Below are 20,872 nucleotides of genomic sequence, written 5' to 3' on the forward strand. Positions count from 1 at the left end.
TCTCCAACCCCCCTTCCCCCCCCCCCCCCCAAGCAAAGTTGTTTCCATTTCCACTTGGCACTCAGACTAAAGGGTATCAACATTGAAAAAGGGGAGGGGGCAGGGAGGGGCGTTCAGCCTTTTCTTATGAACTAGAAGAGGGGTTTTAGGAAGAAGAGGTGGATTTTTCATTCAGTGTCTCAACCTTTTTGCAATTGCTTGTAGAAGACTAGACACTTAAATAAAGTTCCAGTGGTGCTGCTTGTGAAGTTCAAGGTGATCCTAACTTTGTATCTGTGGCTGAAATCTTACTGAGATTATTCAAGTAAAACTCATTGAGGAGGACTTTCCTGTGATGCTGTTCATCAAGCTGAGTAAGGTGGTTTTGACTGTTGAGTCAAAGAATGCAATCCTGTGGTGATCCAAAGGAAATTTACTGAAAAGTATTTTCCTGTCGTGGTTTATTATGATCCTGAAGTGTGTCAATAGACCATTTTACAGTTCTATGCTTAGGTACTAGTTCTTTGAATTGAAGCGAGACTAGAGTTGACTTGATTTGATACAACCATGCACCATGTAAATCATGTTGTTGTAATGCTAAAGAGTTTCTATTTACATAAGAAAAGCAATGAGGTTCGTATTAAAGGCAGGTCAACTCCAGCCTCGCTTTTATTCAAAGGACTGGTATCTGAGCACAGAACTGTAAAACGGTCTATTCATTGAACGCCACTGAGCGACACTTGCTGTGTAGCTGTTCATTTCTAACCTATTGTCGAGAAAAAGCGTAACTTTCTTTCAAAGCTTTTCACCTTTTGTTTTACACTGGATTCAACAGCATCTCGCATAGTGCCTGCCAGCAGCATCGATCGCCTTTCAGCAAGCAGTTGTTTCATTCTTTCCAACTCATTATTGATCTGCGACCGAAGCTCTTGAATACCATTCATTTCCTCTGTTATGCTGCAAAAATCATGAACACGACAACAAGTAGTTGGGATAGATTTTTACCATTGGCCAAAGCCACCTTTCGATGATGTAAGAGAAATTTCCAGAGTAGCCCAGTCTTGGAATCGAACCCGGGTCGCATTCTTTGATTGCATACGACGTCACGGAGGCTATGTTGATGGAAAGAACAATAGGGAAAAAGTCTTTTGGGAATTTGATTCTATTATTATGCAAATCTTGAGCTACATTTTTCTATTGTTTTGGCACCAACATGGCCGTCTTATCACGTGAGTGCAATCAAAGAATTGGTGCGAGGAGAGTGCTCTTACCACTGCGCTATCCCTGTTCCCTGCTCCCTAATGAAAGAGGGAGAGTAAAGAGTGGCGAGCAAAACCCAGGCTTAGAAGGCATGCACTCAAAATTGCGGTGTGCACACTGTATAATTGCGTCCCACCAAAAACCAACTTTCAACTTGACCTCCTTTGCTTTCATGTGATTTGAATTGAGTTACAGCCTCACCAATTAGTAGTTAAGAGTCCTTGTGCTCAGCAAGGTAAGCTCATACTTTCTACAACTAAGCTGTCAATCCATTCCGGGAACTGGCCAACTGCGAGAGTTCGATTTCATTCGAAAAAGGGTGAAGTTTATGAAAGCAATTCTGATGTATCATATATTTGAAGTGCGGATTACATAAAATGATTTCAAACGAGAATGCGCATCACAGTTCACGAAACAACTAATAAGCAGTTGCGAAAGTAGCCTGGGAAAAAATCTAGGATTGACTGATATTTAAACCTCTTTCCGTGCCATTTCGTTGCACATTGCTAACTGAGCTATCAAGCCTTGTTAGAGCTCAGCTGATTATTTGCGAGTTCACAGGTTTTTTTACGCGGATGCTACAGGTTAAACTCCCACTCTCAGGGGCCACGGAGAGTGTTATTTTTGGCTTGATCGAAGACCTAGCTCCCATCCCCCCTCCCCCCTTACTTCCAAACGTACTCCGAAGCCCCTGACTCTGGGTTGGCATTAGATTCCATCCACCAAAACTACCCTGGCAGAGAGAGAGACTGAGGTTGAATTCAAACACACTTCGTGACGCCTTGTACATAGTACTTCGTGTCAAGCCACCTTCACATTAACATTTAGAATTAACATCTAGAATATCTATACAGAAAGTATCTCAAACATTCATAAAAGCTAGCCTTAGGCCTAGAAACCTTCCTTTAGTCCTAATTAGGCCTACGGTTAGCATTTATGAATGTTTGGGATACTTTCTGTATAGATATTCTAAATGGTAATGTGAAGGTGGCTTGACACGAAGTACTATGTACAAGGCGTCACGAAGTGTGTTTGAATCTCAACCTCAGTCTCTCCCTCTCTGCCAGGGTGGTTTTGGTGGATGGAATCTAATGCCGACCCTGACTCTGACCACAAAATGGTTTTGCCCGGCCCCATTGTCGGCCTACTTCGCAAGTCGCTAAAACTGCTTGCCTTTTATCAGCCGGACTTCTTACGATGGCTGTTATGTTTAAGAAACGAAAGCTTTAGGCTATAGTTGAGTTTTATGCTTCAAACTTAAATATTTGCTCTTAAGGGAGAGCTTTAAAAAACTAGTCATTGGGCCTCTGAAGCAGTTCTTTCCAGTCTTCTTTCAACTTATCCGAGATGAAGTCGAGGCATCAAAGCAAGGAAAGAAACGAAATAGGACTTGTTTGGTTTTATTCTCTAGAACATGTACGTAGTTTGCATAAATCATGTGATGATGAAAACTGAAAGTTCTCTAATTTGCACAACCCTTCCGGTGAGTACAGTTTGAGAACTTTCAAAATATCACAATTATGGACGAGACTATTTACAAGGAGCTGGTGCGTTTCTTTTTGTTTGAAATACACTTAACAAAACTTCTTGATCGATTTAGAGCTAGAGCTATAAAAACGTTTCATTTAGAATTGAGTTCTTTCGCATGTATTTTGCGCATCATTTTCCTTAAAAATAGGAAAAACACTGCCGGCCATTTCTGTTTTGATCGTAAGCGAGTTGTAGCCGTAGCAACTTAACTGAAATTGAATTGCTCTCGTCCAATCGGAATCTAGATTTGTGTAGTGAAATATAAGAAAACTAACATACCGTGCAATCACGTTCTTAGTGGAATAAATTGTTTTCAGTGCATCCAGCGGTCCGCCAGAAGATAGCGTTGACTCGTACTTTTCAATGCTTTGCTCGAGAGCATTTATTTCGTGAAGGTGGTGCTGCAGTATGGAGAAAGAAAAGTGAAAAAGAATGCGTGAATTATGAAGGAATGGAAGCTATCCAGAGCGGTTTTCAAATAAAAGGCGAAAGTAATTTCGCAATTGTTATGATTTCTTGCTGCTACTACGCAATGTTATTCCACGAAAACAAAAAAAACCAGGCCACATTCTTAGCCAATCAAAAACAAACAAAAAAAAAACAATTATGATTGGCTGGCGCGTATTTTCCCGTACCTAGGATTGGCTGCACGTACTACATTCTTTGCGTTATGATTGGCTCATTTAATTCTCTGTGTTTGCTTTGACTGGTCAATGTTGGTCTTTCGTCAGTCCTTTGTAAACCGCTCTCATGAAAAGATGTCTGATTAATCGTGAAGGAATTACGAGCAAAGGCAATAGATTTTTACCTTATCTTTTTGCAATAGTTAAAATTTTAAGTGCTATTCCTGCCTTTCCAAGGTGATAAAGTTTGCCTTCACGAATAAATAATACACACCTTACGGGGAAGGTATCTGTTTAAGAACATGTATTTTGTTATTAAAATCTGCCAACCACTCTGGTTGGCGCAGTAATGACAACAAATTAAGTAAACGTAGCCTTTGAGTGTAGCGCAAACAGACAAACTGCTTGAAAGCCACGCGCCGGAAATTGGCACGGGAACCACCGAGAGCGCATCACAAGAATGAACCAATAACGGGCGCAACCAGGAACCCATGACCCGGAGCCTACAACTCTATTGTGTTTGTGTAACGGCGTTTTCACAGACCGATTTATTTTTAGATTGAATTTCCCGCGAATGAGACTCCCACAGGAGCCCGATGACCAATTACAAGAAATTAAGCTGACGTCATAGGGTCACCGAACCGGAACTGCCTTTGTTTGTTGACCTAATTCGCGGGAAGGGCTAGTCTAAAAATAACGCTGTATGGAAGTTGCACGCTCCAGATGGGCTCCTGGCGCAACGTATTGAAAAGATTTGCTGAGCATAATTTCCCAACCCCCTCCTTAACCGCTTCTCTCCTTTCCCCAAAACAAATGCGTCTTCTAGTAACTAAAGACATTGAACAATACTAGCCAAGGTAAAGGAAGTGGTCCAGAAAAAAACAAACAAACAAACAAAGCAGACAAAAATAACATTTATTTAAAGAAAAGCAAATTGAAAAGTGCAAATGAACTTTATGTTAGTCCCTTTCACTTGATTTCCATTATCACTATCAATCAACTGACCTGTTCATATAAACAAACAATTTTTTGCGATGGATTTTGAACTTCCTCTTTCGGTGTCTCTTCTGCGCAAGTGCCACCTGATTCTGCCCGCTCTTTCTGTGCAAATGAAACCACGAGATTTTTCCCAGTAAGGCGATCACGTGGCCTTTCAGAATCCATGTCAATTTCCGATATTCCTCTAGGCATGGGTAAATCATTTTTGCACCCATGGGTAGCAAAAGACCCCTCTGTCCTTAGATTTGTATAATCCGAAAGATTCATATCGACGTTGTTTTCAGAATTATTTAGCTCTGAAATATGCCCCTCAGCCAACGAACTGATTCTCTCACTAGTTTCTTCGCCTCCGATTATTTCACTTGAATGAAGCTCAGATGGAGAAATTGCATTATATTTACATTCCTCAGCACAGGATGGTTTTTTCTCGTTCACAAATTCATGTCCAGAACTGTCCTCAAGCAAGGAGTCCGTTTCCTGTACTCTACATTCATTATCTTGTACGGCGGGCTTTTCCTGTACAGAGTTTAACACGACATTGGAGTTCTGATCGGTACCATTATCATCCGAAGTGGAATTCAAGACATCACTGTTTGATTTGCTTTTTACGTAATTTGTGTTCGCACCTGACCATAAAACATCACGGCTTAATTTCGTGCCCAGACTTCCACCTGTACCCGTAAGATCGAACGGCGCGGAGGAAATGGGGAAAAACGCATACGAAGGGATTGTATCTTCATCTATTGGACGCTGTTTCGTTAATGACCTGGTACGCCTCTGTGCAAACGTAGCACGCGGGGATTTCTCGCCCTTACCAACTTTTTCATTAGCCACGACAACCATTTCCGGATCAAGTAGCGCTGCCAGTGGTATGCGCACATTATCTGCGGAATTGTTGGCGTAAAAACGTTCCACGCTGGACGTGGGAGAAATGGAGCTTGGGCTCAACGTTTCCTTATCAAGTATCATTTCTTCAAAACCGCTACTTTCTCCGCTGTTTTCTCTCGTTAACTGTTTCCGCATTGATGTGCCATTGAGAACGGGTTCTGGATCTGTGGATGACAATCCTTTCTCGATGAGGTCTTCGTTCGTCGAGATTTCTTCGAGGTCAAACGAATCTTGCACGACGACACTCGCCACCCGCAGGTGCTCAAGGCTAGCAGATGTTTCATCGCCTTCCTTCGTCATAACGTCAGCCACACAGGTTACGCACTCGATCATCTCTGCACTGTTGTCAAAGGAATTCAACGCATTATTCTCCGGAGATTTCTCCGAGTTACCTTTCACAGCAATATCTTCGTCACCTTCGACAGTAACGAAAATCAACGATCCATCTTCGACTGGATTTCCCGAAACTTTCGATTCTGAAAACTGATTTGATTCCATACCCTCCTCTCCGTTTTCTACTACCGGTTCACCGAAAAAAAGCCCCGACTCCTCGTTGTCGTGTTCCAAAGACGTCTCTGGAAGCATAATCGTTCTTTGTTCATTGCAGAGTGATCGCGAGACCGTCGTTGATTCCGTACCCTTCTCTGCGTTTTCTACGGCCGGTAAACTTAGTAACAGCTCCGATTCTACGTTTGCTTGTTCTAACGATTCCTCCCGAACTATGATCGTTCCTTCTTCGTTGGATAATCTTCTTGATATCCTCGTTCGGACGGTTCCGCTACCAACCGACGAAACTTCAAGTTCTTCCGTTACAGGTTCCAGAAACATGCCCTTGGTCACGTGACAAGGCTTATTTAGCCTAAGATGCCTCATTAAGTCAAATGAGTCCTCTGTGGCTTCTTCTGGTTCGGATATTAAGGGAACGGGGTTGTGTCCCTCATCAAGCACCGGGCTTACTGATTCCTTCGGCGATGTTATGAATCTAAGTGGGATCCTGCAGGAGCCTGAATCCGACCAAACTGGGGAATCTTGGGACTAAGGAAAATGGTCAAAATTAATTTTATGAAGGATTTAGATTTAAATTTTCCCTAAAATAATCTTAATAGTGGAAATATTGATTCGCGGTGTGCGTCTTTGATGAACACGAACTCAAACCAATGATATATCAGGGTTTCGTTTCCTCGCAAGCATTCACTTCTCAGGAAATACTGAATTGCATAACGCACTTAAATTTCTCGTTTTTAACTAAAAGTCCAATTGACATCCATAGGTTTTCACCAGAAAATTTGATTGAATCAGCCGTAACACTGACAAGCAATGCTAAACATGTTAACGCTTAGTCATGCGCCCCTGGCTGGCAATCGTCATGTCATATTGCTTGGCCTGAATTTTTATTGTGGAAGCACATACATACATACGTGTTGGTATACGATAAAAGAATTGGAGATCTTGTACCTTTCCTCTTATTTCAATCATGTTCTGCGAAGATAGAGGGGGGCCCCTTTCTCACACGATGGAGTAATTTATTCCCACGTTACAGCTTCGGTTGCAAATATATAATTATTCTGTGACGAACACAGACTTAAAACTTCTATTTAGTCGTGTCCATTTCGTACCGGTGATGCGTAGAGATCGTCCTGATCCAAGCTTCGCCGAAACAAATTCACGTCGATTCCAAGTGCCTTTGAAGGTCCCTGAAGAAAACGGTCTGGAATACGAGAGCGCATGTCAGGTTCCGCAAATCCCAGGCCAGCGAGAAACTCCTCTGGGTCCACGGTCATTGCATTCAGCAGAGAGATGACTTCATGCGAATTTCTTTAAAAAAAGAAAGCGATATTATTAGATATGGAAGAATCCTGAGTCAAGAATCTCAGTAATAAAGGTACTGTCCTTTCACGATATTACGTATGAATTTCCAAATCACCATCACCATGGTCATCATCAATATCATCATCTTCATCATCACACAATGAGGATGAACTATCAGAACCTATCAGAATCAAGGGCAGAAACCTTTGGTTTCATTTCTGATCCTCGGAGGGTATGCAACTTATGTCGCTCACAAGCAAGCCAGACTTGCATGCCTAAGCTTTAACACTACACTGAAACAAAGTCACAGTCTCAACGGTTCAGAAAGCGGCGATAGAATATTGTGCTCATCGCCAAAATATAAGAAAATGCGAAATAACGTTGCACAGTATTAAAAAAAATCTGCTTTTGAGACAGCAAATGCTCACCTACTACAGTCTGATAAACCAGATCCGAGGCTATCGGAGCTGTCAATTCTTCCGACGCTGGCCAACTTTTTAATAACCCTGCAAGTTCCTGGATCACGTGGACTCTCATTGGCAGAGTCAGAATGCAACCTTGTAAAATAAAGCGACAATAAGCGTTTTAAAGCGGCTAGTTTGGCCAATCACAACAGATTCAGAGAATCAAATAAGCCAATCACAACGCGAGGCAAATAAATGCAGCCTGCGCTGAGCGCGGGAAACCGTGCACCAGCCAATCACAATTGGTTTTGCCTTTTACTCTGATTAGCTAAGAATGTGGCTAGGTATATTAAAGCCAATCACTAAGTGTAGGAATGCGAGGAAAAAAGCAATCGGGAAATTATTGTCGTTACTCAACTGTAACACGGCGCGCCTTTATTTTGCAAGAAATTCAAAAGGAAAAACAGGCAACACACGGAACAGAAGTTCTTAAAGTAAATATTTTGGGAAAAGAGAGAACTTCAGAAGTATTCCTCTCTTCTCGTTTTAACCAAAATGACAGAAATATCACACTACCATTTGCTTTATGACTATGAAACTGTACTCCGTTGTTCAATTTATAGAAGAAATTCCCGCCGTCTTTGTCTTCTTTTCTGCTATTGATTGGAAGGGGGGGCAGTTTCGATTTGATCGGCGCATTATATAATAATTATCGATTCCTCAAGAAAGCATAAAAAGTTAAGTTGAACCTAAATTAGAAGCAACCTTTAACCTATCCCTTTGGGTTATTGTGGAAAGGTAGTTGTCCTTCAGAGCTTGTATCTATTGTAAGTAACTGAATTCCTACCCAGTAAATACACTGTCAGACCCATCTGAAGAGAACACTGATTTTCTGGAAGAGGAAAATGCTTGGGCATCTGTGCCAAGGAATAAGTCATCTTCTGAATCTAGAATACTTCCTGCAAATTGTAAATGGACATATATATTTTGGTGACAACAGCTAGTAACATTTAGAATCTTAGTGGAAAATGGCTGCCTGAGGAGTTCCCAGCCACCACTACTGAGTCTGCTGGCTCCTAGAAAGGCTATCTTGGCTGGAAATCCCTGCAACTTAGCTTGTAAGACCCATACATATCTGTGGTCATCGATGCAACTGTTACACTTTATTATGACTTCGTGACAATGACAAAATCAAAATAAATTTAAGACAAACGAACCAAATTTCTTGAAAGACATGTTTCGGCATTACTCATGCCATCATCAGTATAATTTAAATCAACAAACCTCTCTCTCATATATATGTCATAATTGGAGAACATTAATGTTTAAAATTTAAACTTTGGTTATATAAATGACGGCTATATTTTGAAAAGATGATACGAACTTGTATAACATAACATAACATAACATAATTATGTGCATGCACAAGTGTTAAACAGGTTGCTTACAAAAAAAAAAACAAAAATTATTATTATGCTTTAATTGCATGTTTAGCTCCGGCTTTAATTGTGAATTATAGATGGCTTCTTTCAGTTTAAGACTATAAGCATCTTTAGCTGAGCCTATGATTGTGAAACAACTTGGAGTGCACTTTTGTTTACAGCCAGGTGAGCTAATGAGGTGTTTTGTTTGTACATGAGAATTCTTGTCAGTCAACAGATTCAGTTCGTTGACCCTTGTTGAAAAATGGTGTGACGTCTCACCAACGTAATGGGAGTTACAGTCACACATGTAAACTGATAAACAACTAGGGAATTTAAAGCAACTAGTATCAGATCTTTGAAGCTGAAAAAATTCTTCACTTTAAAAGACAAACAAAGGAGGTTTGTAGATTTAAATTAAACTGATGATGGCATGAGTAATGCTGAAACATGTCTTCAAAAAGTTGGTTAGCGTGTCTTAATTTATTTACACTTAATTAATTTTAATTAAAGACATAAAAGATCTTAGGAGAACAGGTTAAACAGGCCAAAATAACGTTAAGATGCTCTAAAACATGAGCAAACAAATGCATGCTGACAGCCTTACTCCTTACTGACAGCTCTCTCACAGGTTAACTCATTTCAAGTCCACATTACAAGATGACTTTAAACTTGCATCAGGCAGAAATCAATGCTACTACCACTACAGTTTTCTTAGCAAAACAATCATTTGCACAGAAGAGTATTAAAACTGTAATACAAGAAGCTAAATCCAGGGGATTATATGGCATAGGTCAGTGACACAAAATAACAAATCAAGATAATTATGCTGTTAAAAGTTGACAAAAACAAACAAGACAATCCCACCATCAATTGAAAGCAACTTGAGTTGGAAGAAGTGGATGAAGTAAGAGAAGGTAAGGAAGATTTGCTAGTGCTAATCTTTCTGAATAATGATTTAGGTTCAAGGGAAGTAGGAAGAAGTATCTTAATTATTGTTTTTTTAACTGCTTACTGTGTGCCATAAGACGCTATGGAGGGTAAATAATATTCAAGGACCGAATTGAAAGTCCAAAGGTTAGAATTTCGTAACTGTTCACTGTAAATGCATTTATTGACTACGGAGAAAAAAATACAGTAACATTAATTAAGTAAGATATACCCTGCTCTGAAGTTCGCCTTCCCTGCTCATCAAGGTGATCTGACTGCAGACCATGTGACTTTTTTTCATCGGTATTTTCCATTAGGTCAATAAGCTCTTTCTAGAAGATGATTCTTCCATCTTGTAGAAGGCCATGTCATTTTGAGTTTACTTCAAAGACAGAGAAAATAATATCAATACTTGTAATAATTGCTAGTCATAAACCTCACAAGAGTTTTCAAGGCCTTTTGAGTAGCATCAAAGATTTTTTAACATCTGCAAAAGATCCTTGTGGATAAAGTGGGATCTTTAAAGGATCTTTAATTTACTACTGAGAAAAATATACAGGGTGAGGGTTACCTACAGCTCCGTATTTATGATGTAAGCTTGGCTACTGCATTGGCAGGAAAAACAACTTCATATTTTATCGTTTCATAGATTGTATGAAGCCCATTTTATTTGCTCTTAAACCCTTTTGCTCCTAATAAAATTAAAATCCTGACAATCCCAATCTGAGTTACAGACTTGGATGCATTCAGATCTATAGTTACCAAGTCAAGACATGAAGCAATAATTTTATTGTCTACATGAATTGCTTGTCCTTTTATTTTGATTGTAGGAATAAAAAAATTGCTGTCATATATTGTGGAATTAACAATACAAAATAATGTATAAATTCAAATGACAGATCGTCGAGGAAACCCACAAGACTTTAAAGCATACCTCCATTAAGCCCAGTAGCTGAAAAACAAAACAAAAAAGGAATGGTGGTCTTGTTTTTCTTTCGTAATGCACACAGATGTGAGCATAGTTAGAAAAGAAACTCTTCAAACTTTTTTAAGGTGCCTGTCATGCATGCAAATTGCATCTGACCAGCGAGTTATGTTGATATAAATTAGGGTAACTTAAAACAAGGAATGTGACTCGTTAGCATAATTAGTTAAATTGCCTAAGCTAATTGCTTCAGATCTATAGTAGTTTTTGTTTAGGATTTAAAAATAGGTAAAAACTTTAAAACCCATCATTAATTTAGTTTCCTGTAAGTTTCAACGCTCTCTTTAGCGATGGAAGGGCTCGAAGAAACCATATTATTTTTGTATTTTTTATCTTAAAGGAAATTGTTAATAAATTACTCATCGAATTGGTCGAGAATTCTTAAAGAGATACAATTGCAAAGAAACAATATTAACCACACAAATCGATTAACATCAAAATTTCATGAACATCAAAGCATGTTACATTGAGTGAACACATAAATTAGATGCCAACACGGAATGTTCAGTTGATCGAGCGAACAATGAAATAACCTATTCGATCGATCAAAATATAAAATGTTGGTGACTTGATCAAAGCAAAGCAAGCTCGTTTATTGAACTGGCTAAAGACATTAACCCCTACACCGTACGACTTGGCAGACAATACCTCTGCGGAAGCTACAAACAAAAGATATATATCATACCTAAATCACTCCGCAAAAACCGAAACATTTCTGATATCACCATCCATGACTCAGCTGACCTTAGTATATCGTGAAGCGCTTGGTATGACTATGAATTGGTCGCCGATCGTTCGTCTTCGTGAAGCGTTGAATTTGACGTTTTCCAAGCAGAACTACAGCTTGTCAGTGATGAAGCGCTGTACTATTTGCTCTTATTTTTTTGCGTTTATTTACAGTTCCAGGGCTTGATCACTCGCACGCTTAGTTCTTATCACGCGGCGGGAGGCCTGGGGATCAATCGGAATTGATGTCACAAGTTATACAAACAGACGGTTTTCGTGACGTATATCCACAACAGCACTTTTGTTTGGAGGAAATCGCAAAATATCCGCTACATTGAACAAATACAAATCAAGAACTTACGTATTCATTCATTAGTGATTAGGAATTTGCGTATTTATTTCGTTTGTTCTCCATGGCAGCATATTTAACAACAACAACAACAACAAAACCTTCATTCTAGTGTCTTATTAAAGTATTTACCTTGGTAGCTAAATATATAGTAAACAATAGCGGAACAATAGTGAACATAGCGGAAATTTAGTGTTTTTTTAAGTATGTGAATGATCTTTACCCTTGCTGGGGCTGACTCGGGCACTCTTCGAACCAACATCAAATGTTCACTAGTATGGTTTAAGGGGTAGCTCAACTAATGTTTTTGTGCCCAGACGTTCTATTGGGGAGCAGTTCCCGATGATGCTGGTGGGTCAAAGAATGCATATTCGAGGCTGCTCACAAGTTCCAATCAATAGGAGAATATATGATTATTATATCATTTCCTTTTGAATCATATATTTTATTCCTGTTGCTCTAATAATTAGGTACAGAAAAAGTAATTTATAGTAGTTATTTTTAGTAGTTAAAGGTTTTTGTATTTATGTAATCTGCTTCGATGGAAGAGCATTTTTAAATGAAGCGATACTAGGAATAAAGCTCTACCAAGCTGTCTATATAAACCAGTTCGAAAGCCAATGGCTACACTTGTCATGACTTGTCACTGCACATATTAGGGGATCATCATCATTATAATGCTGAGGTCGTCAGAGCGCTTTATCCGTAAACGCTTGTTTTTTTCGGATCGCAAGCGACAATGGATTTTCCGCATTTTTAAAGTTGTGGTTTTACCCTAATTTGCATGCAAATCGTTTTTGTGGGAGTAAAAACATTAAAAAAGAATGGGGTAACTAACAAAAAAACAAAAGGGAAAAAAGCTTCACTTCCTGTCAATGCTAAGGATTGCAACTCTTAAAGCGCCCGTGGAAGGACTGGGGAAACTACTTGCTTGACAACGGGCGATAAAGCTTGACACCTTAACATTTACAGTTGTTTTCGAAAATTCGTAGGCGCAGGACCTTGTAGAGCCCGCAAACCAGTGGGACACACGGTCCATTGAGGATCTCCAGATAAAACGCCAGGGGCTCCTGTAGTTCAATCATTCAAAAATGTCAACTTGCTCTGTTGCAATTGATGTAACCAAGGCATTTGATTCAATATGCCATAATTTCTGACTTTTAGCCAAACTGCATGCTTACGACGTCAGTCAAGGAGCAATGGAATTTCTACAGTCCCACCTTTCCAACCGACAACAAAGAGTTAATTAACGGTTATGGAGTTCTGTCTGACTGGTCACCTGTCCTATGTGGAGTTCCACAAGGTAGCCTCTTGGGCCACTCTTATTTAATATATTTATTAATGACATAAATTTTGTTGCCCCGCGATCTCAAGCCACGATTTTGGGAAATTTTAACTACCACCCTGTCCTTAGTATTGGTAATTCTATCATTGAAATTGAAAGCTTTCAGGAAATCATTGGTGTCCACATTGATAATAACTCTCCTTCAAGGCCTACGTATCTGCCATCTTGAAGAAGTTCTATGCTAAAATCGGAGCTTTGAGGCGATTAAAGAGACTGGTACCTCCGACGCTGATGTTGAAGATTCTTTTAAATGTCGGAAACGACATAGATTACAACTCTGTACTGTCCATAGCAGGAATGAATTCTTTGGAATTTAGAAGATATGAACAATCACATTCATTATTATATAAATGTATTTAGGGAAATGGGCCTTGTTATATTTCTGATTTCTTTAAGTTCCGTGTTTCACATTATAACTTAAGGGGAGGTGGTTGTAACCTTGTTCAGCCCTCCTATAACATGTATTTCCGGCGGCGGGGGGAGAGAAACGACCGCCGGAAATACGTCTGCGTTCGCAGGCTAATAACAGCCAGTATTTCCATATTTCTTTTACTTGTAAGAGTACTCACCTTTAGAACAAGCTACCTACAAATGTTAAACAGTCACCCAATTCAAATGCATTTTATAAAAATTTGGAGTCTATTAATCTTTTAAATTTAGGGAGAAGCTGTCTATGTAATTATTGCCAATCATAAATTGTTTTTTTTTTATTTTAGGCTTGATGTGTACATATTTACAACTAAATATTATTATAGTTGATAACAATTGTCAGGAGCTCATTAAGAGGAGCCTCTATCTCCCATACTTGGCCTCGGAGTCAACCCTTTCCCGAGTAGATTTATTTATAGAACACCTCCCTTGGGAGATTCAGCACGCTCACTGTTGTAAAAGCCAATCTCCCTTGGGACATTCAGCACGCCCACTGTAAAAGCCAATCAAAACAGAGCTATCTCAGCGTCAAGGGAATTATGATACTTTTCGCGGGAAAAAACTGTTCCTAAAAATAAATTTACTCGGGAAAGGGTTGACTCAAGGAATTAGAGGAGATAGAGGCTCCTCTTGATGAGCTCCTGCAATTGTTTATAATTTCATATATGTAACTCTTACTTAATTTTGATATTATTGTTATTGTGTATTTCCTTTAATTTTTTATTTCTGTTTTTGTCATGCGTTTTATACATGAGTCTGTCTCGGAAACTCACGGCAACCTCAATCCCACGGTATGATTTTAATAAATTGATTGATTGGTAGCGCATGGAACCGAGATGCTACGAAGTTCGTATTTTCGAACTAATTTCGCAAATGAAAGGCGGTGTCTGACATTTGCAGACTGCAGACTGCAGACTGCCTACAAATAGCACTGATAAACATGATTTAAGTCTAAGCACCCATTTAAAATAGCGCTGATAAACATTATTTAAGTCTAAGAACCCGTTTTAAAACGGTTAGCTTTCAATAATTGTGATTTAGGGTTAGTCTGCAGTCTGCAAATGTCAGACACCGAATGAAAGGACGGAAACCGAAAAGTAGTCTTGGTTTTTGCTCTCTGATCTCTCACGTCACATCCGAACGAAACGAGAACTCTGATCTCGCAAAAAGGTAGCGGTCACCATTGGAAAATGACCGAATGGTAGCTCCATAATAGTTTGAGCAAAATACGATGAACGCCACTGCTACTTAAGTAATTCGCGATTATCCGATCTCGTTCACGTTGCACCAAATGTGAATTTTATCCTTTAACTGGATTGGTCTGAACTGTTTCAATTTAAAGGAAAAACATGCCGCCGTCGTTGCTCTGATCATGCAAAACCTCTCTGTTGTTTGTGAGTGTAATTAATATTTTACGAGATTAATTATTGAAAGACAAAGCCGACAGGCTCTAATTTTTTCTTCCGAGTTGTAGGCGACAATACAGACTTACCATCGTCTTCACGTGAAACACGAACGTCATAAGCGACCAAGGTGACCACGATTTTCCCGCCATTTTACGTTTTGCCGGTTGCCGATTTCGGATGTTTTAACGCGTCATAAGCTGTTTCTTGGTTGCCGCTTTCGTGGCATTTTCTTCCCTTTTTTAACGGATAACAAGTAACTTGTTAAAAACAAAATACGCCAAAACCTTTCCCGGTAAGTCATGTAAGGGCAAATGAAGTTTCAGGTTTGAAAACATTCAAATCCCTGGCGTACTTCTCATCAACATATAGCTGCATGAACTGCAGACATCGAAAGACTGCTTCGTCCAAACTTTCAAATTTACATAGAGCCATTTGATTTTCATTTGAAATGCGCCTCTTACTTCTCTTACTTAACTGTGTATAAAAATAGTTCATTCTTTTTTCTAACTTAACACAAGATTAACCGTGTCACTGTTTTCAGTTCCAGGTGACGTGGCTTACGCGAAGCTGTAGTAATTTCGTGAAAACCAAGGCGAGCAGAGGTTTCAGGTGCCACGCAAACTCGAAGCTCAATACATCTTACAGAGAGTAGGTACATCATCAAGTTGGTTCATGCTATATTTTTATCCTTCATTTGTATGCACAATATCACATTGTTCACGCCATGAACTTAAAAAAGATCAACACGCAAAGGTTCAACAATGACCGTCGGAGAACCCCATTGCCGGTTCTTAATGACAAGATGCTTAATTAAAGAAGCTCACGCGTATGAATATATGCTCATTAATTTCAAAGAGGTAGACTGCTGTAGCGGAAAATTAATACGCACGTCACTGAACGGCTCTTACGCCCTTGTTTGAATATGAAGCCATTGAGGAAAGAGCACTGATATGATGACATCATGACGATGATATAGTATTTGTGCCTTTCACTTACCTAAATGTTATAGTCAAACTCTCTTTAGAGCTCTATAACAATGTGCTAGACAACAACACCGGGTTACATGGCAAACCCATTGCAAACAGCTTGTGGGACCCCCTCTTATACCAGGAACCCATGACCCGGAGCCTACAACTCTGCTGTGTTCGTGTAACTGCGTTTTCACAGACCGATTTATTTTTAGATTGAATTTCCCGCAATTGAGACTCCCACAGGAGCCCAATGACCAATTACTAGAAATTTTGCTGACTTCATAGGGTCACCGAACCGGAACTGCCTTTGTTTTTTCCGGAAAAGATAGTCTAAAAATAGATCGGTCTGTAAAAATGCCGTGACATAGGCCCAGTATGGGAGCTGTAGGCTCCGGGTCATGGGTTCCTGCTTATATCCAGAAATGCACGTCATAGGCCATTTCCGAGTTTATGTCTGCCTCCTCTTCAAAGCGTGTCTAAGTGCGAAGTTTTTCTCTAAATTCATTCATATGTAAAGTAGAACTAATTATCATCGCAAAAACTTCGCACTTAGACTCGCTTTGAAGAAGGGGTAGACATGAACTCGGAAATGGCCTATTAGGTGCAAGCCCAATTTTATGTCCAACACGAAGAGTGTCTTATTGAGTCTAAGCATTTCCTTCCTATTTGTAACAATGAGGTTACGGTAAAGATTAGCGTTATTTTTAGATCAGGGTAAATGCAGCAGTTTATCCTTTCTTGAGGAGCAGCATTTTGGGGAAAAAAAGGAAAGGAAAGGAACTTTATTTAAGTGTCTACTCTTCTAGCGCTGTAGAGCACTAATTGAAATTAACAAGTTAACGCAAATCAAATCAAATTTTGGTTTTTGAGGAGACTGAGAAAACCTCTCGGTGCAAAGTATAAAACCAACAAACTCAACCCACATATGACGCCGAATCTGGGAACCGAACCCAGGCCACATTTGTGGGAGGCGAGTGCTCTCACCACTTGACTTTCTGACTTTAGTTGTCTGTATTCCGAGACACGAGTCATAATAGAGTGTTTTCACATGACGTCACGGCGGCCATGTTCTCCCTAAATTAAGGAACGGCGGCCATGTTGGTGTCCCCAACTAATCCTCCAGGAATCGACCTCTATTGTCATGCAAACGTTTTCTTTTGTTTCGATGGAAAAACAAGGTTACTGATCACGTGAGTGAAAACAGAGGGAGAAGAGCAAGGGGACACCTCGTGACCCTTATTTGAAATAGATCTACATCTAATTACTTGTATAGAGCGGTTTTCAATTGAGTGTCGAAAGTAATTAGATAATTACTTTGGTTTTGGTTTTGGTTTGGTTTTTCTGTGCGTTCCTATTGGGTGTGCGAAAATTTTCTACCAATCACTGATGAGGTTTGATTTGTCAGCCAATCAAGTTAGGAAGAAAAACCAATAAAGATATTGCTCGACATCACGAAAGCGGGGAAGAAATTGGCGTGTAACGATAGCATTACGTTTTCGTTTCTTTTTTTTTTTTCCGTTCATCCGTTGTGTATTTTGTTTGACGAATGTTCTGTTAGACCTATGATTTGATGTGCCTTCCGAAAGTTTTGTTTTGGTTTGGTTTTGTTACACGGTCGGCGGAATGTTGTGTTGACGGACATGGCGTGGAGAATTAACAAGCATGGTGGCGTTTACAAAAAAGGAGCAGCTTTTCCCTTGCAGAAGCGATACCAAATTGCCGCATCCTATCTTCGAACTGGCAGTTGTGGTGCTGCTGCAGCGGAGAACATGTGTACTTACGACACTGCGCGAAACATCGTCAACAAGTTTTTGACGACTGGCCTTTTTGACCCGGGAGGAAGAGGTTCACCGCACACGATTATGCCGCCATGGAAAGTGGCCTACCTGGAAGCACTTGTTACACACGACCCATTTATGTATCTCACTGAAATCCAGAAAGCCCTTCGAGACGACCTAAACTTACCTGTAGCTGAAATTCCATCTATTCCTACAATTTGCAGAACTCTTATCAGTTTAGATTTAACGAGACACAAGGCAGCAAAGGTACCATTGGAAAGGTTTACACCTCAGAACAGAGCTCGACGAACGGCTTTTGTGGAATGGAGAAGAACTGTTGACCCAAGAAAGCTTTATTTTGTTGACGAGACTGCTATTCAACTCGTTAATGGGGTACGAACCACTGGACGGTGCCACACAAATAGCAATGTTCCCGTAGTCACGAACAGAGGAGACGAACGCGTGAAAATGTCAGTATTAAGTGTGATCGGCTACGACAGCGGAATCATTGGAGCATACCCTATCCACGGAAGCTTCAACAGACTTCAGTTTAACTACGGTATGACACAATATTTTGTTCCTTTAATTCCACGCGATTCATTCCTGGTAATGGACAATGCTTCGATTCACAATGAAAGAGACCTAATAAACATTTTAGCACCTAAGAACATTACCCTTGTTAAACTACCACCGTATTCTTATGACTTCAACCCAATCGAACTTGTATTCGGTAGTGTCAAAGTGTATGTTAGGAGATGGCCTGAGCTACTCAGTGCCAACATGTCATTTGCCATTGTAAATGCATTTTTGCAAGTTCATGTCCGCAGCGTCCAGAAATTTTACCGCAAGTGTTGGCAAGTTATGAGTTAGTAGTTATTACGAACCCTTTGCATTCTATTTAACAAATAGATTCCATGTTGCCGTGCGTCTGTTCAGTAATAGATCACAGATGACGTCAAAATGTGGTAAGAACAAAAAAGTGGCACAAGAGGCGATAGCCGAGTGTGTCACTGATGTTCTTACCACATTTTGACGTCTTCTGTGATCTATTACTGAACAGACGCACGGCAACATGGAATCTATTTGTTTTATATAATAAAGAATTAAACTTTATTCGCATAAAAGCTGATGGTGACGTCAATCGTGCGTCTGTCCTCTAATAGATCGTAGGCAAGAACCAATCAAAATCGGGTTTCGACAAAACACTGACCCCCGGTCAACTGACCCCCTTACTGACCCCCCTACTGACCCACTATAAAATCAATGGGAAAATGAATACTGCTTACTTAAGCCTCAACAACCCTTTTTAAACGGCATTGTTCAACAGTATTTAAGTCTAAGCACCCATTTTAAAAAGGTTAGTTTTCGATTATTGTTGTGATGGCCGATTACTTCATGTAAGCTAACCTTTTTAAAATGGGTGCTTAGACTTAAATACTGTTGAACAATGCTGTTTAAAAAGGGTTTTTGAGGCTTAAGTAAGCAGTATTCATTTTCCCATTGATTTTATAGTGGGTCAGTAGGGGGGTCAGTAAGGGGGTCAGTTGACCGGGGGTCAGTGTTTTGTCGAAACCCATCAAAATCCGTGAATAACTTGGGTTATTATATAAATTGGAATAGTCTAGCTTACAGTACAGGATGCAAAATAGGACTTATCAAAAGGGGTGTGTTAGTGTGTGTGTGGTGGGGGAGGGGTGAGGGTAGGTGGCCAAATGTCTTCTTGAAATGGTTTAGTTTTGAGTTTAGACCATAATTTCTTGAAAAGATGTTGAATTGGTAAAATTTGAAAAGAAAATCTAAGGTTTGTTCTCTTGTGCGACCTATCTGTGCCTGTCCCCTAAGTAGGTTTCCTTCATCCATCTCCCCTTATTGGTAATGAGGCATTCAAATAATTTTTTGCCAGATTGCAGACTACCACCTCTGCATCCCTGAGCATTGTGAAGCCAGTGCTATGCCAAAGTTTTCAACTCCTCTGGTTTGAAGAGCAGTTTTGGAAAGCTTGTTTCCAAAATGGTGCAGTGAGTCTTAAAGTAGAAATAGAGCAGTGTTTTCACATTTTCAATGCTACTGGTATTTCCTTACTTAAACAAATGACTTCAAAATATGTTTTGGGTCTACAAAAAAGTCAACTAACCTTTCGTCTTTTATGACACAGGATTTCATATAATTATTTTCTCGATTGAAACTTTGAGCTTAAAAATGTGTGGATGAACTTGTTGCTTCAACACAGAGGTGAATTGGATTGGTAGTACAGTAAAAAGCAAATTTTAAGGTTGAAAGATCCCTTCCTGATAATGTCATTAGAACTAAATGCTACTGACATGACAATCATAAAACTGCAACTGTCATTACACAATATGAACTGATGTAAAAAATCAATTTTTTTTTTGTAATTTTGTTTGTTTGGTTACTTCATGATTCCTTTTTTTTTTCTTTTTTTTTATATTGAGAAAGGTACATGTTTGTTTTTGTGGATGGAGAGGCTGGGGTACAAAAAGTTGACAGTACATTGTATTCTAAAAAGGATCAATAATAATTGATCCCTTTCAGAATAATGTATATGTGCTGAAAAGGGGTGGCAAACAGTAGCAGGGAAAACATGGATCTCAGAATTTCTGTATATAATTTAAATGATTTTTAGAGAATTTTGGTTTACAATGGGTCATCAAGACTTGTTTTTGTATGCCCCTTCCTACCTTTGAGTAACAACCTTTTGTGCTTAAGGTCTCAGACTTACATACATAATTTGGATTTTACTATTTGCCAACCCTTTTATGTTAAGGATATATGTGATAAAATTGACATTGTAGTTGCTCTCAAAGAACCACCAACATGTAATGAGTTTGAAGAATGAGAACTGAAAATATTTAATGCAATTTTTTGCTGGAATGCTTCAGACTTGAGAACTTGTGGATTTTAGTTTACCAAGATGCAACTTGAGAGTCTCTCTACTTGCAATGTTAAATAATGTTTGCAACATTTCATTACATAATACCAAAACATTAAATTTAAATGTCCTCCAAAAAAGTTGTCGACTGTT

At 39.4% G+C, this 20,872-nt stretch overlaps 2 protein-coding genes and 1 long non-coding RNA gene across 4 annotated transcripts in view; 2 read left to right on the plus strand and 1 right to left on the minus strand.

Annotated features, from left to right (window-relative positions):
* LOC138049445 (protein ITPRID2-like) overlaps positions 1 to 11,773 on the minus strand; it is a 15,698-nt gene extending 3,925 nt beyond the window's left edge. The window contains exons 1-9 of one of the 2 annotated variants that reach the window (XM_068895723.1): positions 11,514 to 11,773; positions 10,778 to 10,795; positions 10,076 to 10,225; positions 8,340 to 8,451; positions 7,517 to 7,645; positions 6,896 to 7,094; positions 4,398 to 6,314; positions 3,049 to 3,170; positions 789 to 936 (exon numbers count right to left, since the gene is read on the minus strand). In XM_068895723.1, the coding sequence (XP_068751824.1) occupies positions 789 to 936; positions 3,049 to 3,170; positions 4,398 to 6,314; positions 6,896 to 7,094; positions 7,517 to 7,645; positions 8,340 to 8,451; positions 10,076 to 10,157 (2,709 nt within the window). In that variant the 5' untranslated portion in view covers positions 10,158 to 10,225; positions 10,778 to 10,795; positions 11,514 to 11,773. The remainder of the gene's footprint in view (positions 1 to 788; positions 937 to 3,048; positions 3,171 to 4,397; positions 6,315 to 6,895; positions 7,095 to 7,516; positions 7,646 to 8,339; positions 8,452 to 10,075; positions 10,226 to 10,777; positions 10,796 to 11,513) is intronic. The other variant, XM_068895724.1, reaches the window with a different exon arrangement.
* Positions 1 to 15,718, plus strand: part of LOC138049449 (uncharacterized) — a 19,127-nt gene extending 3,409 nt beyond the window's left edge. Inside the window, exon 3 of the long non-coding RNA XR_011132385.1 lies at positions 15,625 to 15,718. This is a non-coding gene — a long non-coding RNA (uncharacterized lncRNA). The remainder of the gene's footprint in view (positions 1 to 15,624) is intronic.
* Positions 15,719 to 17,352: 1,634 nt separating this feature from the next.
* LOC138048811 (uncharacterized) lies at positions 17,353 to 20,859 on the plus strand. Its single transcript, XM_068894931.1, has 2 exons — positions 17,353 to 19,023; positions 19,392 to 20,859. Exon 1 carries the CDS (start codon positions 17,695 to 17,697, stop codon positions 18,700 to 18,702), a length of 1,008 nt encoding a protein of 335 aa, XP_068751032.1. The 5' UTR covers positions 17,353 to 17,694; the 3' UTR covers positions 18,703 to 19,023; positions 19,392 to 20,859.
* Positions 20,860 to 20,872: the final 13 nt, after the last annotated feature.

Source organism: Montipora capricornis, chromosome 5 (assembly GCF_036669925.1).
Source record: "Montipora capricornis isolate CH-2021 chromosome 5, ASM3666992v2, whole genome shotgun sequence".
Classification (NCBI taxonomy): Eukaryota; Metazoa; Cnidaria; class Anthozoa; order Scleractinia; family Acroporidae; genus Montipora; species Montipora capricornis.